This window comes from Corvus kubaryi, unplaced genomic scaffold, assembly GCF_017639235.1.
Source record: "Corvus kubaryi isolate FWS band 111438036 unplaced genomic scaffold, C.kubaryi_AGA036_p1.0 split3-73, whole genome shotgun sequence".
NCBI classification, from domain to species: Eukaryota; Metazoa; Chordata; class Aves; order Passeriformes; family Corvidae; genus Corvus; species Corvus kubaryi.
Window position 1 is genome coordinate 44,548,897 of NW_024582091.1, and position 22,977 is coordinate 44,571,873.

At 41.0% G+C, this 22,977-nt stretch overlaps 1 protein-coding gene across 3 annotated transcripts in view; it reads right to left on the reverse strand.

The window, feature by feature from the left end:
• Window positions 1-22,977, reverse strand: part of PDE7B (phosphodiesterase 7B) — a 172,453-nt gene that overhangs the window by 5,572 nt on the left and 143,904 nt on the right. For all 3 annotated transcript variants that reach the window (XM_042016248.1, XM_042016247.1, XM_042016246.1), the window contains 8 exons: window positions 19,924-20,075; window positions 18,603-18,666; window positions 16,896-16,991; window positions 15,124-15,224; window positions 13,544-13,675; window positions 7,162-7,253; window positions 5,965-6,109; window positions 3,863-3,959 (listed from right to left, as the gene is read on the reverse strand). In XM_042016248.1, the coding sequence (XP_041872182.1) occupies window positions 3,863-3,959; window positions 5,965-6,109; window positions 7,162-7,253; window positions 13,544-13,675; window positions 15,124-15,224; window positions 16,896-16,991; window positions 18,603-18,666; window positions 19,924-20,075 (879 nt within the window). The remainder of the gene's footprint in view (window positions 1-3,862; window positions 3,960-5,964; window positions 6,110-7,161; window positions 7,254-13,543; window positions 13,676-15,123; window positions 15,225-16,895; window positions 16,992-18,602; window positions 18,667-19,923; window positions 20,076-22,977) is intronic.

Consider the following 22,977-nt stretch of genomic DNA (forward strand, 5'->3'; position numbering starts at 1 on the left):
CTGGAAACTTCTACCACTGATGACCACGATAAATGTCTAAATATCTTCATTTTCTGGACTTTTTCTTTTTAGGTGTCAGAGAAACTGATTATCCATACAAAGAAAAATCTGACTTTTGAATGAACACTGAATCTGAGCATGTAAGTGTTCTGAGGACCTTAATTTTTAAAATAGACTCTCTCATGTGAAAAATTTTTACGACATTCTACTTCATTTACTCATTGTTGAAATATCTTCCTACCAGAAAACTGCCGTATATCAATTTTAGAAGAAACGTGTCTCCAGCAGTACTGTAGTGGAAATGAATACTGTGTTCTTGTGGAAGTGGCTCATAAAGGGAAGAGTGTTGGAGCCTGGCAGTCCATAGCTGTGGCTCCACTAACAAACTAGTAAGTGCCAGAGCATGGACTCCTGCAACATGTTTCAAGTGTCAAGAGCTATGGAGTTCAGGTCATAAACGTGGAAAAAGAGTGAAATTAGAAGTCTGTCTTATTATTGTGCTGTAGCTGGGTATCAGGGTATGCCTGTGCTGCTGCACTGAGCGTATTTATTTCCTGGGTCATCAAGGAAGTCCCCAGAAAGGCATCTGCACAGAATTGACCTTAGACAGCAAAGCAGTTGGCTGAACTCTGAGCCACCTTCATAGCAGAATATTTGACTAATTGGACCAGGAGATCTCTGGTTCCAAATCCAGGACTGCCCTGAAGATTCCTGCAGGCAGCTCCTGCTGTGACTAGCCCTGGGGACTGTTTCAAATTGTTGAAAGAAAACCTGGCTGGAGGATCTGCTCACTGCAGATGCCACCTCAGTTAGCTCCTGATGCAGAAGTGACCAGATTTGGCATTGAGAAGATGCTTATAAACAGTCAGTAGAAATTATTCCTGCAGAAATGGTCACAAAGGACAGGCTTCTGTACATGGTGATGGCAAGAGATGTTTTTTATGGAGTTGAAGGCAATCAACAGCAATGACCATGCTGGATTTAAGAATTCAGCACAAAAACATCTCAGAGAGTCTCGTTTGCTGACTGCCATCCAGACAACAGTCACTTGTTCTGCTGGAGAGACTGTATCCCCCATGCCTGCAATTACTTCATGCAAAGATTGCTCTGAGTTAAGTTTTGGGTGTAGGAGTTTTTTTTAAAACAAACACTCTCTGTCTGTGAGTGCAACACATTCATCCTTTGTGCCTGTTAGCCTTCTGTGCCAGTGTATAATCCCGGTTACTGCATGAGGTACAGGACCTTTCCTGTCTACAGTACGGAAGGGAAGTGAGAGTTAACCGTGAGCAGGCTAAGATGTGCTGCTTCCCCTCAGACAATCGTATTTTGTCCATCTGATTTACTAATACGGATGTAGTGAGGGCTCGTTAGGCAAAACTTTCCTGTAAGAAAGACAGACCTGCTTGTTTAGACAAAACACTGTATTCAACCCATAAAGAAACATTTTGCTTTCAATCCACTGTTTTCGTTTAAAAGCTCTTTTCTCCCCACTAACAGTTTTGACTTAAACACTATTGTGCTACTCAGGTTCTATAGCCCCATATGAAACACCGTGTGCATTTCTAAGCCTTGCCTTTCTTCCCTCTGCACCGTGCAATTACTTCTTAAATGTGAGCAGAGAATTTTCAGTTCTAATTGAGTACTCAGGAAGTATCAGGAAAACATTTTTAGCTTCACGAAAATCAAAAGGAACAATTCAGCAAAACTGAGACAAAATAACAGTTTCTCACGTTTACAAATGTGCAATTTGAAAGTCTTCTTCTCATCTACTCCTCCAAAAATTTTTGACTGAAAGAAGGTTTCTAACTCCAGTGATATCCCCTCTGTATGTGTTCTGGGTAGGAAACAGCTGACCTGTCTGCCTCAAAGTGTATCAACATTTTCTTGTCTTTCAGAAGTCACTTAATTGACACAAATAAGATTTGCCTTTCCATGGTAAGGACTTAAAATGATGGTCAATCTTTCTGTTTCAAATTACTACAAAAGGAACTGCATTAATTAGTTCCTGAGAACTTTCTTGCTGGGGAAGACCTTCCAAGCAATTTTAAAACCTCATCAGAGAAACTGATCACTAATGTTGCTTCAACATTAGCCATTTTCTTGAAAAATTTTTCTTACTAGTTCCAGTTTCATATACACAAATCAAGTTGTATTACTTACCCTGTGTTCCTAACTGTGTTGACTTTTAAAACATCTGAGAACAAATTAAAGTATTTTTCTAGGAAAGGTTTTTATTAGGAGCTGCTGTAGGCATCAGATGCTCCCTGAAATGCACCTGGATTGTATATTTTATTTACTAACATGTAGTGTAGATGCACCAGAACACTGGAAGATTGGGATCTGAGTCTCTATTAAAACGGCCTTAGAAAGGTTCGATAAAAAAAGATGTTCAAACTTTGTATCTGTTCCAGAAGGAAGATTAAACAAAGCACTAATTGTGCTGTTATCTGTCTCATCTATAGTTAAAAATCAAAACATGAGACTTTATGGTTTCCAAATGTTAAACTTAGTGCCAAAAAATACCTTCAAGCCCCATCATTGTGTGTGAGGGAGTAGAAAGGTCTACAAAAACACTTTAAAGTGATAATGGTATCTAAAAGCATGCTATTTAATACTGGGGGTGTTGTATCACTGAACAGGGTTATACAGCCACTAGTGATAGTCAGAACACACTTTCTGTATGTTGTTCCACATGAAATGCTCCTTTTCTCCCTTTGATGCTTCCAGCTGGTCTCATGTACTCAGGTATCCCCTTTTAGAGGTCTATTTCAGATGTTAGACTAACAAATCTTGAGGGCTGTGGAAAAAGCTTACATTTGTAAGAGCTGAGCTGTCTTTCTTGGCATGGTCCCCCAATACATTAAAGGTGAGGTGCTGCACCTCATGAGCTGGATACTGATTATGCCTTCACTACACATCTGGCTAACTAAACCTGCATCGGGCAAGTTGCTTACGTTGCTTCAAAGGCGTCAAAGACATTTCACCAGCTTAAACTGACAATGGCTGAAAATTAACTTGCTGACCTGTTTGTCTTTGTTACAAACTAACTGTACCAGGTACCAGATCACAGGTGGCTTAATTTTGTAGTGCAGAGTGTTAAATGAACTGAGAACTTCACTGTGTGCTCTTCCAGTGTTTGTACCACTTGCCTTCAATTCTCAGGATGCTCTGAAGAAAGATTTTAGCAGTGATTAAACTCTGCTGCACCCTGTATTGTAGCACAGCATGACCCTGCCTATGCAGATGGAACCAAATGGTGTAATTACTGTGTTTCAGAAAAACCCCTGCTTGACTGTGCTCTCTGCAGGGGTCTGAAAACATTTGCAGTAGGTTCTAGCTGAGGTTTGGCTTGCTTGCTTTGGCCCTTTCAACAGCATGCTGGGAAGAGTGTTAGAACCCTTTCTCTGCATTTGCAGGCAGAAGAACGTGTCATATTTGGGAAACAGTGAGGGTAAGGCTCCCATCAGAGTTGTAGTGGGAGCATTAAAAGCGAGACAAAACTCAGTGCTAGGATTTTGGGGCAGGGTGGTGCTGGCACCATTCCAGCTCAGAAACTCTCATGGTGACTGGAAGGTATCAGAGAAGAACCCAGCCTTGTGCTTTTCAGCTGAATTCAAGTGCTGAGGCACAGCAGAGTCCTTGCTCCTGCCTGATGCTGGCAGAGGAGCAGTGAGGGCAGAGATACACTTGTTGCTCTTCCACCCTTCCCACTTTTCCAGTGAGGCAGCGTATCTCTGAACAGCTCATTCTCAAGGCACATTTCAAGGCAAGCTGGTTATGCTGAATGCTACCTCTGACTTGTCACACAAAAACCATGGAAAGCTGAGGTGAAAGGGGACTGCTGTGAGTTGAAGAGACTGACCTTGCCGGTAAAACTCTTCGCAGACCCGTTCACTCCACTGTTTGCTCAGATCCCAGACCCGGCAAGGGTTGCAAATGTCAGCACACTTGAGTGCAATCTGAAAGCAAGAAGGAAAGTAGTCGTAAGAGAAGAAGTTACTGTTTAGCAGTGCTTCAGCAGTAAATCTGCAGTCATGAAACTTCCAGGCCTTGCCAGTGATGCTGGGAAGGGTTAAGATTACCTTTCAGAGACTCAGCCTCACCCAAATGTGCCCTTTGAGGAAAGAGCATTTATTTAAGCTGCAAACAAAACTTTCATTCAGCCCTCCACTTTACCATAGTGAGAACAAGAGCAGGGCCACATTCCAAGGCTGCAAAGTGTTTTGGATATTCCTTGCAAGGAATAAGCCAACAAAACCCTCAGGCTGGCTCCTGCTGACTGCTTGGCTCAGCATCCATGGCTGATGACAAAGAAGAGAAGAGCCAAGCTGGTGTATTTGGGCATGATTTCTCTGCGGTCTCAGTGAGTGACCTGGCATCTCACTTCAATTACACTTCATCTTAATGTCTGCATATTTTTGTTTACAAAGTTAAGCACAGGGCTCTCCACACTGCCCCTGGCCTGGTTTCACTTAGTTAACTAGTACTTTTAAGTGCTTTGTAGGGGACTGAGTACAGGGAAAGAGGTTTTTAAAACCAAGTAACTGCTTCAGAAAAGTAAACCATGTAGTAGTCTGCCTGTCTTACTGCCTTGGAACAAAATATCATGTGCCTTGTTTCTTCACACACTGAACACAATCATTCACTCTGACAGAAGTCAGAAGTCTTTCTGGCACCCGGGAAGAAAACATAAGAAATATTTCCTGCAAGAGTTCAGACCTGTGAACCAGCAGAGGGAAGTCTCCAAGTCATTTTTCTCTTTGGATTAAGCTGATTAGCTATAATGTTACTGTCTATTACAAGGACCTTTCAAACATTCTTTAGCTTATTCCAATCAATCAAGATTTCTTGATGATTTTCTTTTCTTTTTCCACAACTAATCCACCAGATAAGTAAATCTTACTATGTCTGTTCCCTTGTTTCTAAGCTCCTAGTGCATAAGAAACCTTTTTTGCCATAGTTGAGAGCTCTAATTCCTCTGCTTTAGGCATTTGCACAACTTTCTTGCCTCATCTGTCCAGAAATACGGTCAACCTGTCATCCTGCCCTGCATGGTCTGTGCAGGAATCTGACAGAAGACTCTGTTTGAGGCAGCACAGGTGAGAAGCTACTACATTTCCCACACTGCTGGAGGGGGAAGAATTAACAGATCAGCACTTCTTTCCTTGAAGCTGTCACCTTTTCTGTGACTTTGATGGAAGGAAAGTATGTAGGTGTTTGTTTTATAAATGAAAAGGATTACTTTAACTTCTTTATGTATTTAAGAATGAAATTAATGTAACTTCTCCAAAGAAGCAAGTATTCGTAGCTACATTAATCACAATAATGCTTTAATAGGTAGAGGTATATTCTGAAGAGTCTGCTAATGACTGGAGCTTAGCTGGAAGAACCAGTGTGAGCCTATTTGATTTTTGAATAAAGCATGAGTTTTTCAATAGCTGGGCAGATGCACTAGAGAAACATCTGCAGCCATGGCAACAGCTGTCTCTGCAGAGGCAGTTTCTGAGGATCCATCACAGGAACAGGACTTGGACACCTGATGTCAGGCTGTCCTGGAAAGAACACCAACGAGGGGGCTCTGCTGCGTGGTGCTAGAAAATAACACCAGTGGAGTGACATTTGCCAGAAGAGACAGACACTACAACTGAAACATTACCTGGCAAGAGAAGCAATGTTCTGGAAATAAAATAATTCCTAGCTTATCTTCATTCCATAGCATTTGACACTCTCCTGTATCTGCTGCATTCACAGCTTTTTAACTCAAGGAAATGACATAAGGAAATACTGGAGGCACCTTATGCTTGCCTGACATGCCAGAAGGTAGCAGGAGGAAAGTGATCATGGCAATAGGTGAGGAGAGGCTGATGTCCAGACATGCTATCATATACTACTCTTAAAATATACTAGGAAATACTGTGACCTGAAAAATTAATAAAAACCATTAAAAAAACATTTTGAAGTTACCTGAAGCATAAAATGTCTGTCTTGTGCATCCTCCAGCCTCAAATCCTGATTGTCAAGATGAGATTTCAGACGGATCAAAAACTCATTCTGCCTGTTGATGTCTGTTGCCAAGATGAGGGAGCCCAACTGCTGCTCAATGTCCTGGCTGCAATGGAAGAAAATAAGCCCCTTTAATCATAGAACCATTCAACATTAAGAGCTCAAAACAACCTGCTCTGGATCACCAGAGCTGGCATAAAGTTCACTCTTTCTTTATGGATCCAGTCTGATTTGTTTGGTCAGTCTCTGCTGGGGTTTGCGGGGTACAACTGTTCTACCTGCCCAAATGGGTTCAAGAAGAATAGGTAATGTAGAAGAAAAATGCTTGTTGGCACAGGTTGTTCTGAAAGCTTCTGAAAAGAGCTAGGAAAGTACAAAAAAAACCCACCCCGGAACAACAGCAGGTTGCATCAAGAAAAATGCTCACGTCTTTCTTTGGCTGCTCAGAGCTGAGTGGTGAATACTGCAACTTTGAAGTTGCAAAGTTGTGAAGGTCTAGACTGAAGTCCTTTAAAGTTGTTGGTCTGATTCAAAGAATTTCTGGAGGGATATGGAGCTTATTGCTTCCAGGTAACTTGTTTAAATTCTTGGTAGGGCCACCTGTGATTTAAAATTTAATACTTCAGTCTGTTCACTGTCTCCATCTCCTATCCTTGGTGGGACTCACACTGCACAAAACCAGCAAGTAAAAAGCTAGCAGCAACTTGGCCAAGGTGCTCATGTTGCTGCCCTTTTTTTGCTTCATCCAGAAAGACTGAACCACATTTCCTCAGTGAGGTGTGGAAGTCTGGAGAAGTCTTGATGCTCCTCGACCAACTCCTTCAATTTCCTGTTTCTAATCACTAAATCTTTCCATATTCGGTTGGTGCTATGTAAAATGAAAAATGCCAACAATCCATCTGAACAAGTTCCACTTCTGCTGGGACTGCCCATGTTCCTGGTGCTGAGAGTGGCCATTCTGTGCTGCAGACCTGTGGGTCTTAAAAACTTAACAGTTCCGCTGTGTAACTTTGTCTCATGATTTCACAGTGGCACCAAGAAGGGGCATGAAGTTCAGCCTATGGGGAAGCCTGGGCCTCTTTGCCAGTGTGCTTTTAAGAAGGGAGAAGGAGGCCATGGCCTAGTTTCAATGATGCATTTCTTCTGGTGGACACTTACGTGACCTCCTTGGGCAGGTGGGCGAGCAGCCGCGACTCTCGAAGCATGCCAATGGTAGAGCGCCAGTGGTGGTTCTCCAGCACAGAAACGTTCTGGGGAGGAACAACACCAAAAAATGCAAGGATTAGGATGCTATCCATGGTACACACATGGATTTGCTGTATCACATGTTACCTACCCAGTGCTGGTCGGACATGCTGTAACACGAGCCTGAAGTGTGTGCTTTTCAGCCACAGTTGGATTAGAGTAGTTGGTCTAGATTTCTATAGTTAAGGACCTTGTGCTTCTGGGTTTCTTAGCTAAGGTCAGCCCTAGAGCCCTGTTGTTCTGTAGTTTTTGAGTCCTGCTGTGAACAGAGGAGCTAATCTCATCTGAGTGGGAGGTAGCTTGCATTCTAACAGATTTATTAACAAATGAATTAAAGCAGGAGTGCAAAATCGTATTTTTACCTCCTACTGATTCCAGGTTGACTTTTCAGCCTCTACAGTTTTAATGCAGAGTGGACAACAAAAAGAAAACTAAACTGCCAAATTTCCCTTTGAGTCAGGGAACTGGAAGCTGCCTGCAGCTGTTCAGTGAAAGCAAGAGGAATAGCAATATTGCTGAGCATTTGCAGGCTTCAGCAACTTGGTCTGCAACAGATTTTGACTCCTCTTTGTTTCCTTGCTTTCAGCTAAGTGGAACTAAAGTTAGGTTGGAAAAAATTGCTAGGGAGCAGGAACCCAGCTTTCTAGGCTGTCAGTAAATTACAACAAATTTGGTATCTTATGTCTGATGACTTGAAATTACTATCCTAACACACAGTGCATTTGCCAATCGTCACTTGTTTAGTTCACAGGGTACTTTCTACCACCAAATGCCTCAGAAATGTCGCTTGTTCAGAAACCTCTATCATCTGGTTCCCTGTTTTGGGCAGTTCACGGCTTTTGCAGTAGATGAGCACTGGATAAGAAAAACAAAACAAAACACAACCAAACCTTTTGAGCAGGCAGCAGAACAAGGACTTCACCCTGTCACTGCCAAAGGGGAAAGTGGAGACAGAATCCCTCTCTCCAGTCACTGTTGATCTCTAGCTCCCTCCTGCACAGTCCCACAGCTCCGAGGTGTTGCTGCCATAGTACTGCCCTTCCCATGGGACATGATGTGCAGCTTCCACTTTTCCAAGAGGGACTGAGCAGTGTTTTCTCCCTAAGTCTTCCCATCTTTCTTTGTAGTCCTGTCATATCTAATGACTGTTAAAACACTAAACATTGCCAGTAACCAAGATCCAATCTGCATTTTGATCATCTTGCCTGGTGCAAAGGTGAGAGTACAAATTGGACTGGCTTCCTATTACAGTACTTTCTGCAGTGCTTTTTGTCGCTTTTGAATTCACACAATGTTGCTTTGGTATTTCTCTGGGTTTGTCTGCTTGCTTCCCTTACAGAAGTCACAGATACTGGGGGAAAAAAACCAAAGTAAAACCAACTCCAAAACTTTCAAATCATGCAAAAGCCAATTCCTTTTCTTAGGAAGAGCTGATGGACTCAGATCTCAACATCAGTTATGCAATATAGAAATTATTTTTGACAGCAATTCTGTTCATTTGCCAACCTAAATATATCCCTTTTCTCCTTTTGCCTAAATACATCAGGATGGACTTTTGCAACCCTACACTCTGACCAAGAAAAATAAGAGAATGTAATAGGACGTAACAACAATTTTTTTTGGTTTTTTTTTCACCTACCCAGTTGCAGAGCTGAATATTGTCCCAAGAGTCACCCCAAGGCCACAGGCTGCCATCCTCCTCCTAAACTGGACAAACTCTACCTGACTGTCACCTTTGGTTTTTGGGAAGGCTTACACTTATTTAAGACAGTGCCTGTGTGCACAGTTTCCTGCAGCCCTGGTCTGACTGCATCCTTGAAACATCGCGACCGGGAAGATCCATCTCAGAGCACCCTGTGTCCCCAGATCCCTTCCAGCATGGCAGCCTGACTTGCTGTGAGGAGCTGTTTCAGCAGCCCCTGCCTCAAACAGGGAATTACACTCCATGGATGCAGCTGCTCCTTGGCTGTACAGGAGGCCAGTCAGAACAGGACTTAGGCATGTAGGCATCTGAGAACCTTCCTACATCCAGTTAGCAGTTTCTCATAGGAAAAAGCAAACTCAGGTAATCATCTCAGAGTATTTTCACTTCTCTAAGTTTCTGCTCTTTGCCTGCTGCTGCAGGGGGAACCTTAAACTGACACTGCTGCTCTGTTTAGCCTCCCACACTGAAGCTACAGGGAGGAGGAAAAAGGAAAGGTCAAGTTAACCAGCAACAACTGAGCATGAAGTCATATGACTCCCCTCTTAAATGTAAGAAGCCAGAATCCCTGAAGGGCTGCCAGCAATTAGTAGAGTCAGCTATTCCACCCAGAACACACTACTGCTTTATTAAGACTAATTGCCATGATCTATCTGATCACCCAGGCTGGTGGGAGACAATCCACACAGGGAAAGTCTGTGTGCTGGCTTGCAGGCTGGGGCTCTCAGCTCTACTTCATGTGGTTGGTTTAGTTTTTTTTAAAAATTGAGTAGTGCAGCTTTGCTTTAAAGGCTGCTCTGTAGGAAGCTTCTGTCACATTTACAGCCCAAGCCCAGTGGATTGCTGTAACAGAGACTTCAGGACTGTGACTGTTTAATTTACTTAAACTACCACAATATTTCCAATCTGTTACTTAGCCTGAGCTATTTGAACCACCACATTTGACATACATATTTGAAAAAGAACAGTAACTTGAAGAGAGAGGGAGGCTTGCTACTAACTAGGTGCAGAGCAAACTTCAATTTTAATTCAGAGTCAAAAGGGATTGGAATTTATTTCCATCTCTTCAATCTATTCTTACTCACTGAGCAGTTGGTTGAACTATACAATGTTAAATAGTTAAAAATGACACTTACACTAGAAGTGCTGCTTTTAAGGAAGACTACAAGTAGAACTATTACTGATGCCCAAAACATACTGTCCTATTTCCAGCTTACCTACATATATATTAAAGTTGTAAAGTGTCCTTTCATAGTTTCCTGAAACCTGTTTTGTACTACAGATGTTGTATGTGATCTATCCACACTTCTAAACTTTTATCCTTCATTTAAAAGCCAGACAATGACAGTTAGAAGCAAGGTCTGCAACACAGTACAAGGAATGCTGTTGTGCTCCTCACAGGAAAACTAATTGACCTCCAGATCACTAGAGTCACCTTCCATGCTCTCAACTGTCCTTGTAATGCTGGAGATTTCAATAAGGTGCTTTTATTTCTGTAGAAAATTATGTTGCATGCAATCACATGCAATAGACTCTTGTGGAAATTACCCTACAGATTACAGAACAAAGTGTCTTGCACCATAAAATATGGATTTAAGTTGAAAATGAATATTGAAAGCGCTGAAGTCCTTGGCGATGTCACCTGTCTTCCTGAGATATGACTCTTCTCATACACGCACTTCAGAAGCTGTCAAACACTTTACATCCGTCAAAAACTGACCTACTTCATTTTGCAAAACCTTTTCTTCCAAATGTAAATGTAAAGTTCTAATTTAAATGTCAAGAGACATTTAAAAGCAAAGAAATGCCATACATGGATAAGTCCACTGTCTCAATGACAGATGACTGCCAGCTCTGTTAAAACTTACTTTCATTTGATCCTTTTTCTGATTAATCCCAGCAGTTCTGTGGCTCTGCCACTTAAAAACCAAAAACCTTTGTTTCAGTTTCAAGCACATGTTAAAGTACGTGTTTTAAAGACTATTCTCTAAATCTAAATTTTTAACTAAAAATGCTTTCAGCAAAACTTTTTTCCAGCAGTTATTTTTATTGGCATCCATATACTGTATACTACTAAAATCTTTGGAAACAATATGGGATCGTTTTCAGTTAAAATAACTCAAACTTGCCAGTGAATGTCCTTAAGAAGGGTACTTAAAATCTCATTTGCTGTTGAAAGATTGCATTTTCTGCATTGTCACTGCCTTTTCTAACCAACATTTTAAGTATATTCAAACCCAAATTACTGAGCAGAAACCACTTCTCCAAAATACTAATATTTAAGCTATATGTCTTTCAGATTAGCCCGATTTTTCAACCTAACTATAAACTACTGTTTGCCACTATTAATTTGAGAAGGAATTGTCTGTACCTTTTCACAAGGCAAGGGGTTTTGTGGAATGGCTCTACTCACTCCTCTTCAAAGCACCCTTAACATTCCCAAAGCACCCTGGGTTAAGCCCCTGGCCTTTCTCCCTCCTCACTTAGCTGGCCTCACATTTAGAAAAGACTGGAATAAAATGGACCAGAAACATATGGGTATGACGTAATAAGCTGCATCAGCTTATGATGAGACCAGTCACAAAGTTTTCAGTGTTTGAGCATCACTGTGCCTTGGCTGGGGCTCCCATACCCAGCCCATTCCTATGTCTGAGGCCAGGACAGTTGCACCATTATACAGTCCACTTTTTAGGGGGAAACTCAAATGTTTGAGTGGGGGAGAACAAGAGAGACTCTTATCAAGTAGTAAGCACATCACAGCAATCTCTCAATTTGCTAAGTATATGTACGTAGCTATTAGTGAGTCTTCTTCAGGTAGATGAATTTTTAACTTGGGATATTCTGACACCTTATCACAAAGGCTGAAGTTGACTCTTCCAAAGTGGCTGGAAAGCAGCCCAGTGGGAGTGCTGGTCGACAGTGGCTGAACATGAGCCAGCTGTGCCCAGGCGGCCAAGAAGGCCAGTGGCATCCTGGCCTGTATCAGCAATAGTGTGGCCAGCAGGACCAGGTCAGTGACTGTCTCCCTGTACTCAGCACTGAGGAGGCCACACCTTGAGTGCTGTGTCCAGTTCTGGGCCTCTCACTTAAATAAGGACACTGAGCTGTGGCACTGAGGTGCTGGAGCATGTCCAGAGAAGGGCAACAAGGCTCGTGAAAGGACCAGAGAACATGTCTTAAAAGGAGTGGCTGAGGGAGCTGGGGGTGCTTAGCCTGGAGAAAAGGCAGCTCAGGGGAAACCTTGTTGCTCTTTACACCCTCCTGAGAGGAGGCTGCAGTGAGGTGGGGGCCGGGCTCTCCTGCTGTACCTGCAGTGAGAGGATTGGAGGGGATGGCCTTAAGCTGAGACAGGGGAGATTCAGATTAGATATTAGAAAAATATTTTCACTGTTCAGGTGGTCAGGCACAGGAGTAGGTTGCCCGAGGAGGTGGTAGAGCCACCACTCCTGGAGGTGTTTAAGAGGTGTCTGGATCTGGCACTGGGTGATGGTTTATGGGCTACAGTGGCAGTGCTGGCTGAACAGTTGGGTTGGACTTGATGATCTTAAAGGTCTCCTCCAACCTTCATGATTCTATGATTCTATGACTCTGTGACTCTAAAGGCTAGAAATCAATACTACCTCAATTTCATTACATGTCAATTATGGTTATTGCAACCAAAATTAAGAGTCACAGCATTGCTCTGGCACATTGTATATGTAAGTACAATTCAAAGAATAGAGAGATGTGCATATATAGCAACAAGGTACACATGCATGTGAAGATTATACTCACAGGACAGCTGTAGATAAAATACAGAGCTACAATGATTGCCATAGGCCAAAACCTCAAATATCTTCAAAATGGACCCAAAAAATCAGGCAGCATGGGGTCATTGGTAGTTATTAAACAGGAGGGTCTGTGTTTTTGTTTCAGGAAATTTTCTACTACTGCTTGCCAGAGCTGAAAGGATGTATACCAGGTGAAGGACAACTCTGTACTTAACCCAGACTTATGTTTCTCTCTGAGATCTTTTACTGGCTGCTCTTAGAAACAGGATACTGGTCTAGACAGCCTGTGGTGTGACCTAGTGGCTTTCTTGATGTTCTTTGTATCTTGAGGAATGTTACTGTAAATGTCTACACTTCCTTTGGTTTCATCTATCTTCTATTTTTTTCTTTTTTTAATGCAGTGTTCATTAAGTATTTTACTACAGCCACATGAAGCAAGGGTTTCTTTTAATGCAATACCAATTTAGAGCATGCCTGCTGCTTACTTGCTCACTGAAAGAAGATGAAATCTTGTCATAATTTTAAATCTCCTACCCACAGTTCCTCACCCCAGATAATCTACAGCAGAAACAACCCAGGCAACTGATTTGGCGTAAATGTCCTAAACAAAATCTGACATTTCCAACTCTTTTCCCATATCAGCTTTGTTTTAAGAAGTGACACCCAGTGAGGAGCTCGACTAATACTGTCCAGACTCTAAAGTGCAGGATGACTTGATCAGCATCCTCCCACTGCCACATTTTGGCATTAAAAGTTCACTGCGAATTGCTTAAACTCTGCTTGACACCATTTTACACATTAGGAACTTGATGAGCAGTTTTACCTGATACAGGCTGGCAAGGTGGTGTTTAGTTTTAATCAGAAAGGGTTGGTTGACCCCTGGGTGATCCACGTCATGAGCTGCAGCAGCAAGCAGTCCGAGCATGATGTCTGACGGCGTGAGGAAGTTGGCAAGCTGAATCATCACACACATTAATCACAATGAGAACATGAGAGTAAACACTTTTTTTGGTAAATAAACAAACCAGCAGACATCATGGCATTGCTTGGTTTTGTGGGCATTTGTATACAAGTGTCAAACATAAATTTTGTGAACAACGTTTTTAAGGTGAGTGTTGAACAAACATCTATAAAGATATTAGACTATATAATCATGCTTTATAGTTCGTATTTCTTATCTCTTTATCATTCATGGCAATACAAGGATTGTTGTAATAGAAGTGCTTGAGCATAGTCTCAAACATTCAGTTCAAAAAGCAAACAGGTATGCTGGCAGGTTGGCATATGTTAGCATGCATCGTAGGAGCTCTGCATCTCCAAGTATTTAGCAATACCAACAAAAGATCAGGCTTCAATTTTCTAGCATAGCACTGTGTTAAAAAATGTAGAGTTCATCGATTTCTGAAATTTCAAACTTGGCTATTAAGAATCTATCTCAGTTCAAACAGATGTGTTTTATTAGGGAATATAATTTACCTTTATAACTTCAAACATTCAAGTTGGAAAACCTGTCCAGATTTTTTTCTGCTACAGAGCCCATTTAGAAGCAAAAAAAGGTAGTCTTAGCATTTTCTGTTTGTGAGAGTGAGGCAGTTATTACCAGCCCGATGAGTCTGTACAGAGTACAGGTCTATGAGATGAAAGAAGCATCCTGAGGTGAGAACTGATGAGCAGTATGGTACAGGTTCCCTGCACTTCCTGGCCAGAAAAGACTTGCAGATCTCGAAAATACAGGAGAGGAAAACACAGGAAAGGTGGGGCCTGCTCCTGTCCTCACTTACCATTGCTATATCTGGTGTAACAAACTGCTAGTTCTAGCACAACATCCTTTCATTTAGGCCAAGCCAGAAAAGATAAGTTATGTTCTTATACTGTGGCTCAGCAGTGCAATATCCCAGTGCCTTCCAGTAACACATAAGGCAACACCACCCTGATGCTGTGAGAACTTGCAGCAGCAGTCAAATACTTGTGCAGAGGACAGCCTTGAAGAACAGACCCCTCTGAAGGGACTGCTTTCCCCTTTCCTGGTGTGGCACTGCCCAATCTGGTATTTTGAAATCGTGATGTGAGGAGGTGGCTGAGGCACAGACATGCATTGCCTCCTGCTGAGTTTGATGGGAACAGAACTGCAGGCATTGGTGGGTGGCTGGTTCACACCGTGGTGGTGGCTGGAGCTCATACAGCAGCACTTAGACACGATGCCTGCACAATGAGAAGTGACTCCCGTGGCTTGACTGAAACCTCTGTAATCTGTAGCTGAGGCTGCTCCTGACTTGCTGCTGACTTCCAGTGCGCCATCACTTTCTGCTGTCTAGAAGTATCTTTTGGGGTTTTTATTTCAATCCTGGGAAAAAAATCTGAGAACCATGTGAAAGCAACATCGGTGTGAAAGGTTGTCATTACCTTGGGCTCTCTCAGATAGCAGTGCATAGCTTGTGTGACATCAGCGGCATGGACAGCATTGTGGTATGGGTTTTGGCTATGGTAATCTTCTTGAACCATAACTGGGAATCAAAACAGAAAACAAAGATCCTTTTGTCTCTGAATGCCATGGCCACAAGTGGGAACTGGACTTAAAATACAATCTGAGGTTTTGCAGTCAGCTGCCTAAGGAGTTTCTTCAAATAGCTGTAGCTTATTTAAATTGCTGCTTTTATTGGGATACCTTTAGAGAAAAAATGCATGAAAGGATTTGTGAGGCCCAAGGGGATATACTGGGCCTAGTGCATAAATCACCTCTTTCTTGCCTTAGTGAAGGCTTTCATTGAGGAGTAAAATAAACAAGGAAGAGAGGCAAATTTATCCACAACGCAGTGTAATTATTTAGGCTGCTGTCATAGGGTAGTAGTGTGCCATTAAGGCAGTACCACCTATTTTACAGCAGCAGGGAGTGAGGCCCTGATACCCTGCCATCATCTGTTATTTGAGTGATGAACTACAGCCAAAAGCATTCCTATATCCCCCAGGTGAAGAATCAAAATCATCATTGGGGTATTCACAGCAAAATCTCCTGTGACAATTTTAGTCACATCTATGTGTTCATTTTAAAATGCAGTCCCTCTTGCTTTAGTTTGCAGTGCTGGAACTGGTCCAGTTGGACCAGGAGCACCAACCTCTTAACTCTCAGCCTTCTCTCAGAGAGAAAAATCATTGAAATGTGTGCTTCACACCCCTCTGTTCCTTGTAGCAGTGTGTGCACCATTGCATGGTCTTGGGACACCACCATGTGAACGCTGGAAGCTGCATGTGATCTTGCCTGAAGCGCTCTCCTAGACATGATCAGATTAATCAAATGGAAAGCTAACAGGCAGACTTCCCATGGCGCTCGCTGCCAGCACGAGGAGCGCCAAAGGAAGTCCAAGCCTCCTGTTTGTTTCCAGCCACACAAGCATCTGGAGGTACAGTGGGTAATCCCTTAAACTGTGAGTACCACTAGCTCTAATTACCCAACTGTCCACTTCACGTCTGCCCACAGGAGATAGAAACAGCAGGGAGATTTTGTCTGTCTCCACACCAGAGTAATGCTTTCCAGAAGTGACAATTAGGCAGTCTTAAAGAAGAGACCCGGCTCTGGAAACTCTGCCTGACAGCCTGAAACACTGGCATTGAGCTGCTTTCAAAAAGTGTTGCAAAAACTAATTGATTTTGGCCAATTTCTTCTTTTGGTTCACTGACAGCATGGTGCTACTATTTCTGTTGGCAGTAACAGCAGCAGGGGCTTTCACCAGCACTATTCAGCGTAGACAGCTTGATATAATTTGTTAAATTCTGCACATAAGCTTTTAACTGCCCTGGGTCTCAGTGGTCTTTTAGTCACTAAAATAATTACACTGCACCACAATTGTACTGTGCAATTACTGTACATGGTCTGTGTGGGCCTAAGCCAGCCACATCTCTGCATGGTATACTTTACTTTAAATCACCAGTGTGACTGTGGTGCTGGGATGCTTCAGCCCAGTGCAGAGCCTTTTGAAGTCCCTCCACTGACTAAGTACTGAACCAAGTACTTGAGTCCCTGCAAACTGTATGCTGATATATATCATAGACATGTTTTACTGATATTTACAATGATATCATCATTTTTACATAGATACACAGACCAAGCCAGTGCCTTACCTGATGCTCTACTTAAGCACTAAACTTCATTCAAAGATGGCTTTGAGGTGAGCACTTACCAAAAAACCTGTGTAATGTAACCATGTCTAACTGGAAATGGTGAATAAGTCCATGCACATTGAAGAGGTGACAAAGGAGTGTTACGAGACTGTTTCCTAAAAGCAGAAAGGAACAACTATTAGATTCCCTCAACATGTAGTTACAAAGCCAGCAAGGGTAAAAACCTTGGTAATTTCCTATTAGTCAGCTCCATCTCCAGTGAAGTGAGCTTAGATGACACCCATGTATTCAGAAGTCACTTATATGAATTACTGCGCTATATAATCAAGACTTGATGGCATGGTTGTACCAACGGAGTGCCATTCTTGTGTCTAGATGCCATAAAGCCATGTTTGCTGTTTCAACACAACAGGCAAAGTGGTTTTAACTGGAAGAAGGCAAACTGACACGGTTTTAACTAGAAATCTTTTGACAGGCTTGTCTGAGAGCAACGTCATCCTCGTAACTCAGTCTGTCTTCAGAAACAACAGAAACAAGAGTGGCTTTTCTGCCACGTCGGTTTGCCATATTGTACTCATTAATTAATTACTAAAAATCAGCAGTTTGGAACTAAATTTTTTATTTTACATATAGCTGCACAAAAATGTAATTAACCTACGTAAACTAGCTCAGCTACAATTGCATCTCATAACAATGACACAGATGGGAAAAATGAGTTGCAGCATTTACAGTCTCAAGTCCCACTGTAATGTTGCACTGGCCTTACTGTAAATCCAACACTGAGAACACTGGCAAAATTGAGCCTAACTAGTATTACATGGTCAATTACACATAAACACAGTATTTAAAAAAGCTTGCACTGCTTAATTCAGCAGCACTGTTTCCATAAAAGTTAGAAAAAACACCCCAAATCAACCAATCCATACTACATATAAACAAAGTTTGAAGGGAGTCTTTTCTTATTTAATGTAACTCAGGAAAGAAAATAAATATCTGTATGAAGAACACATGGAAACTTACTTGGCCTTGACTACTGAGCAGGGGCACAGAAAGGTAATTTAGAAGAACTATGCTTTTGCTTCCCAGGCAATTTACAATACTCTTCACTCTTCACTGCCAGTCACTCAGCTAAATGACCCTCTAAACCAACCTTTTCCTACACCTTCTGCCCCAACCAAACCTAATTAGATTGGGGGTGAGGAATGAGGACTCTCAGTTCTCTGAGCACTACAATAAGGGGAGAGGTGTGATCATGACCCTCTTCAGCAGATCAAGACATTTGGGGGGGGAAGTGGGATGGTTTTACAGGCATACATTTAGAGAAAACACTTCACAGATTTTTACTCTCTTAATAAATTTCCTAATTTTTGCTGCTGAACAGAAGCAAGGGTATCTTCACTCAAAGGTCTTTTGTATTGATAGAAATTGACTGATTATGGAGATCTGGATTTATTGACCAATGTATCTAACAGGTATATTTAAAGTAGCTTGGGAATTTCCCAGGTAAATTAAACAGGAACACCTTCTTGAAAAGGTGACAACAACATGCAGGAGATTAGATTGATACAAAAGCACTCTTTAAACATTACCCTGTAGTTCAGGAAAAACCTGAAAAAGCTCCAGGATGTGATTGTAAGAGAGGTTAAATGTGGCCAATTTCTCTTCAGTAATCTGAACTGGAAACATTTAGCAAATAATTAATTAGGGATTTTTTGAATAGTCATTTATGAGAGATATTAAAAAAAAGACTTAAAAAATTTACTTACCATTTGTCAAGCGATCAAACAAGAAAATGTCAAAATCCCACATTCCCACTTTGGATAGCATATGCTGGAAAAAACAAATGTGAAAAGGCTAATGACTGGTATGTCACACTGTAAAGCAGATTTTAATTATTATTTCACATTAATCAGTCACAGGATTAGTTACTGCAGCTTTAAAGTTTTGTTTGAGAAACCTACAGAGGTTGTATTTGAAATATGAGAAATCAGGCTAACGTAGCTGTACTGCATAAAATATCACTTGCACTTTTAACTGAGGAGGTTTTGAACATAACACTAAAAATACCTTCAAAATGGAACTCAAAACAAGGAATAATATAAACCAAAATACTATGAAAATATTCCCTTTTACTGCACAAATTCTTTATTGTTCCTTCATGTCCCTGAACTGTCAGTGCAAATTCTCTTAGGCTTTTAATACAGTTTTAAAATCTTAGCTCTCAAGGTGAGTATGAGTTACAATGTGCTAAGCAAAGCAGTACACAGGAATAGCTTTTATAAATTTGGATACAGTGCTACCGTTAAGCCCACTCAGACATGCAGAAGAATCCGTCATTACCGCCAAATGCAGTGTTCTTACAGCTACATCAGTTGAGACAGGAGATTGATTCTGGACTAGCTGTATGACCTACAATGGGAGTGAATGAAATACACATTCACTCCCATCTCTAGTCTATATTCAAACAGTTGTGGATTTCTTAATTACTTTCTAACACCTGGCAAATAATCACCTCTTGCAGAGAATAAAAACTGCCTAGGCACATAATCCCAATGCCATCAGTTGTGCAAGTTTTGCTCAAAAATACCATTCAAAGTGAGTATAAGTGCTGCAAAATAAGATAATTATATTTTGATCATTGTGAAGTTCTTTGCAGTCAATGTTCACTGTTTCCTAGCCTTTGCCACTATGGAGAGCTATCACAGGTTGCCTAATAGCTGTTCCATACCAGCTGAGAGACACCTGTCTTTTTTAAAGTGGATGAACTAAATCCTGTGTCAGGGCTGCACTTAAATCAGTAACTTAACCAGAAATCCTTCATTCTTTATTAAATCCAGACTATAATTCAGTTGTTGGAACCTGAAAACGCTGAACAGATGTAGCAGCATTTTCTGTTGCTCTGAGACCTAAGCCTTCGAGGCTGTAACCATAAATAGGGAATGGACAATCTGTTTGTTGTGAGGCAGACATGTAACGTGGGTCATTTAAGAAAGATCAGCCATAAATTCGGTTATTTGAAGACTGAAACAAAAGTGACACTCTCTGTAGTATTATTAAAAGAAATGGAGATCTGGAGACCCGTCTTACCCTTGCTTGCCCAAGGTAGTCCTCATCCAGTAGATACAGAGAGGCTTGTGGTACAATTCCACGCAGTAACCGGGATGCATGGAAGTATCTCTGGAAACTTAACAGTCTTTTCACTTTTTTCTTGGTGCCGATTTCCCCTGAGAGTGTAGTATCTGTGAAAAGCAATCAGTACTAAAGCCATGAAACCCAAGATGATGGATGACATTAACAGTTTAATAGGAGAAATAACAAAAACTTTAAAATAGTAATAGAAAAATCATGAAGTTCATGCTTCTTGCCAAGCCACATGAAGGAGCAGTATTCAAATCACTCCAGCATAATACATCTGTTTATTTCAGAAAGGAAATACGTTCCAGAAAAGAGATTACTAATGTAGGTCTTGGAAGATCTGAGTTCAGTGCATGCCTGCCACAGCCTTTAATGTAACCCAGGCTCAGTCACCGGGGGAAGGGGGTGATACATCCCCTAACTGTAGGCGTCAGAGGGAGCCTAAATGACTAGGCAGAGTTAGGTACAAGGAAAACTGCTCTTACCCTCTCTGCCTCTGTTCCCTAACTATACAATTGAAAATAACATTACCTTGCTACCTCACAGGAGTGTCATTGGAATATATTAAAAATTGCACAGCACTAGAGTAACAAGGTGATCTTGGGTATAAAATCAAGAAAGTGACACCAAAAGAGAACTCAAAATACAGTTTGAAAACACAAACGTGTGACCCACTTTTGGAAAATGAAAACAAAGAGAGAAAGAATAGGTTAATAATCCTGTAGCATTATCTGTTATCCCTTCTACATATTAAAACAAATTATAAATGAAGAAAATATTTTAGCTCTGCAATGAGGAAAGCAGGTATATTCAGATAATACAGGTATTTCTGGTTACACAACAGAATACGTTCTTTTCACTCAGTACCAGGATAATTCTCATTCCCTAATGCTGTATTAGGAGATTTTCATATAGGGCTAAATGTGACACAAAAAATCAAGGCAGTTTTATACAGCGATTAAATCACTAATTACAGTAATTAAATTACCTTATTGTTAGTAAGAAAAATATGGAGGCTTTCTAAAACTCATAATGGTTCAGGTAATTTCATTTGAACTCTTAACAGAACCTTACATACAGTTGTGGTGTTTTCATTTTGCAGTCTGGTATCAGTTTTGGAAAAAAGGGAGGATAGAAACTTGACAGGTGGTCAAAGGTAGCAAGATTCAATACAGTTTTATTTGTAAGACAAACCTTGTAAGACACTGAAGATTAAACAGTCCTTTGAGAGACCAGTAATGATTTCTTGAGATAAGAAGTTCATAGCAATTCACTGGATTTCAGGTTTAAGTAAGAGTTCATGAAAAATATGCATGCACTGAAGATGACTCTCTCTATTCTCTATTTTTCCATCTCTTTTTATGAAAAAATACTGAATATTTGTTCTGCTGTGAAATTGAAATATCACTTTGCCTGCTGTTTCTATGAGTGGCATTATTGTGAGAGGATTTTCAGAGAAGTCGCTAAGGTTTTTTTGGATCACAGATAGTTCAGGATTTGATTTCTCTAACAGCAGATGTGCGAGCACCCTCTGTAGCAAGTTTCTTCCTTATTAAGTAATCCAACAGCTACTGAGTGGCACAAAGTCAGTAACAACATAAAAAAACCCCCATTCTTAAGTACTGACTATCAATATGACTTCCAACACCAGCAATCCTCATGGTTCTCATGGGCAGTCCAAAGACCTCATTGAGCTTTAATAATATAAAAACACAAAATAACTTCATTGCAACTTGACAAGTCATGTGGTTTCCAGAACGCAAACAGTAACAACACCACTACTGTATCAGCCTGAAGGTCAGGTTTTCATTCATGATGTGCCAGCACCTGCCTTTATTTTCTCACACATTTAAAAAGCTGGAACAATTTCATGGCCTGTTGAAGGAGTGACTAACGTAGGTGCGAACAGTTACCCAGTGGCAGTGACAGGTGGAGGAACCAGAAGACTTGTTTTTGTATTTCTTTTCATTTATACAGGGCTGCTACGAAATGGCTGGCATTCCATTTATTTCCTGGATAGCAAAACACTCTTAAAAGAAATTCACTTTTTAAACTTGTGTTAGCTGTTTCCTAACTTTCCAACTTCCCTATTTCTATCTTTGCCCACAAACTGTCACTACTTTCAGGTAACAAGTTCAAGTTTTTAAAGTACAAAAAACTTTATTTTTTTACATGAAAAACTAGAATTTGCTCCCAGTAGTTTTTATCTAAGTTAATATCTGTTTTTTCAGTTAAAGACAGATGACTGAAATTACCACCTACACTCTTAAAACTGTCTTTAAAACTCACACACAGAGTTGCTGCGGATGATGTGAAGGTGAAGGCTTGGCCTGAGTCCCAACAAGCAGCTGTACATTGGATTACGAAGAAGTAGTTATTTTATCCTTTGGATTACCACATCATTTCAGTACCATAAATAATACTTGCCAAAGCACAAACACATCAGATGGAAACAAATAACTTCTTATTATGAAACATATCTTCTCAACTGAAACATCAAACTTGCTGCCCATTGGTTGTCATGGGTCTCAATTCAAATTTAGTCATCAGCAGACAGTGCCCCTGAAACCTGACTTGATGCTTCAGGTGAGTGCTGTATGCCAATATATTATGCAAAAAAGATTACCCACAATAATCTGTTGTCCTGTATTTTCATTCATAAAGGAAGAAGTTCATAATACTGATAAAGAACTGTAGCAAATGTAGTTTCAAAACTGGGCTCTTGACAGGACAGCCCAAATCCAGCACTGCAGGCTATCCACATGCAAACTCTGGATGTCGACTTAAAAGAACATCATGTTAAAATCACATCCTTTGGGTCATTTCAGTAATAACTGATTTGCCTTTGAATCACAGGACTTATAAACTGATTGCTATGACCCATTACAGATTACTGTGACATCCACAATAATGTACTTTATTATGATAGTGTCTTGCATAAAACTGGACTAAGACTGCCCTTCTCTGAGCACAACACACCCCAAACAAGTATAATCTCATCAGCAT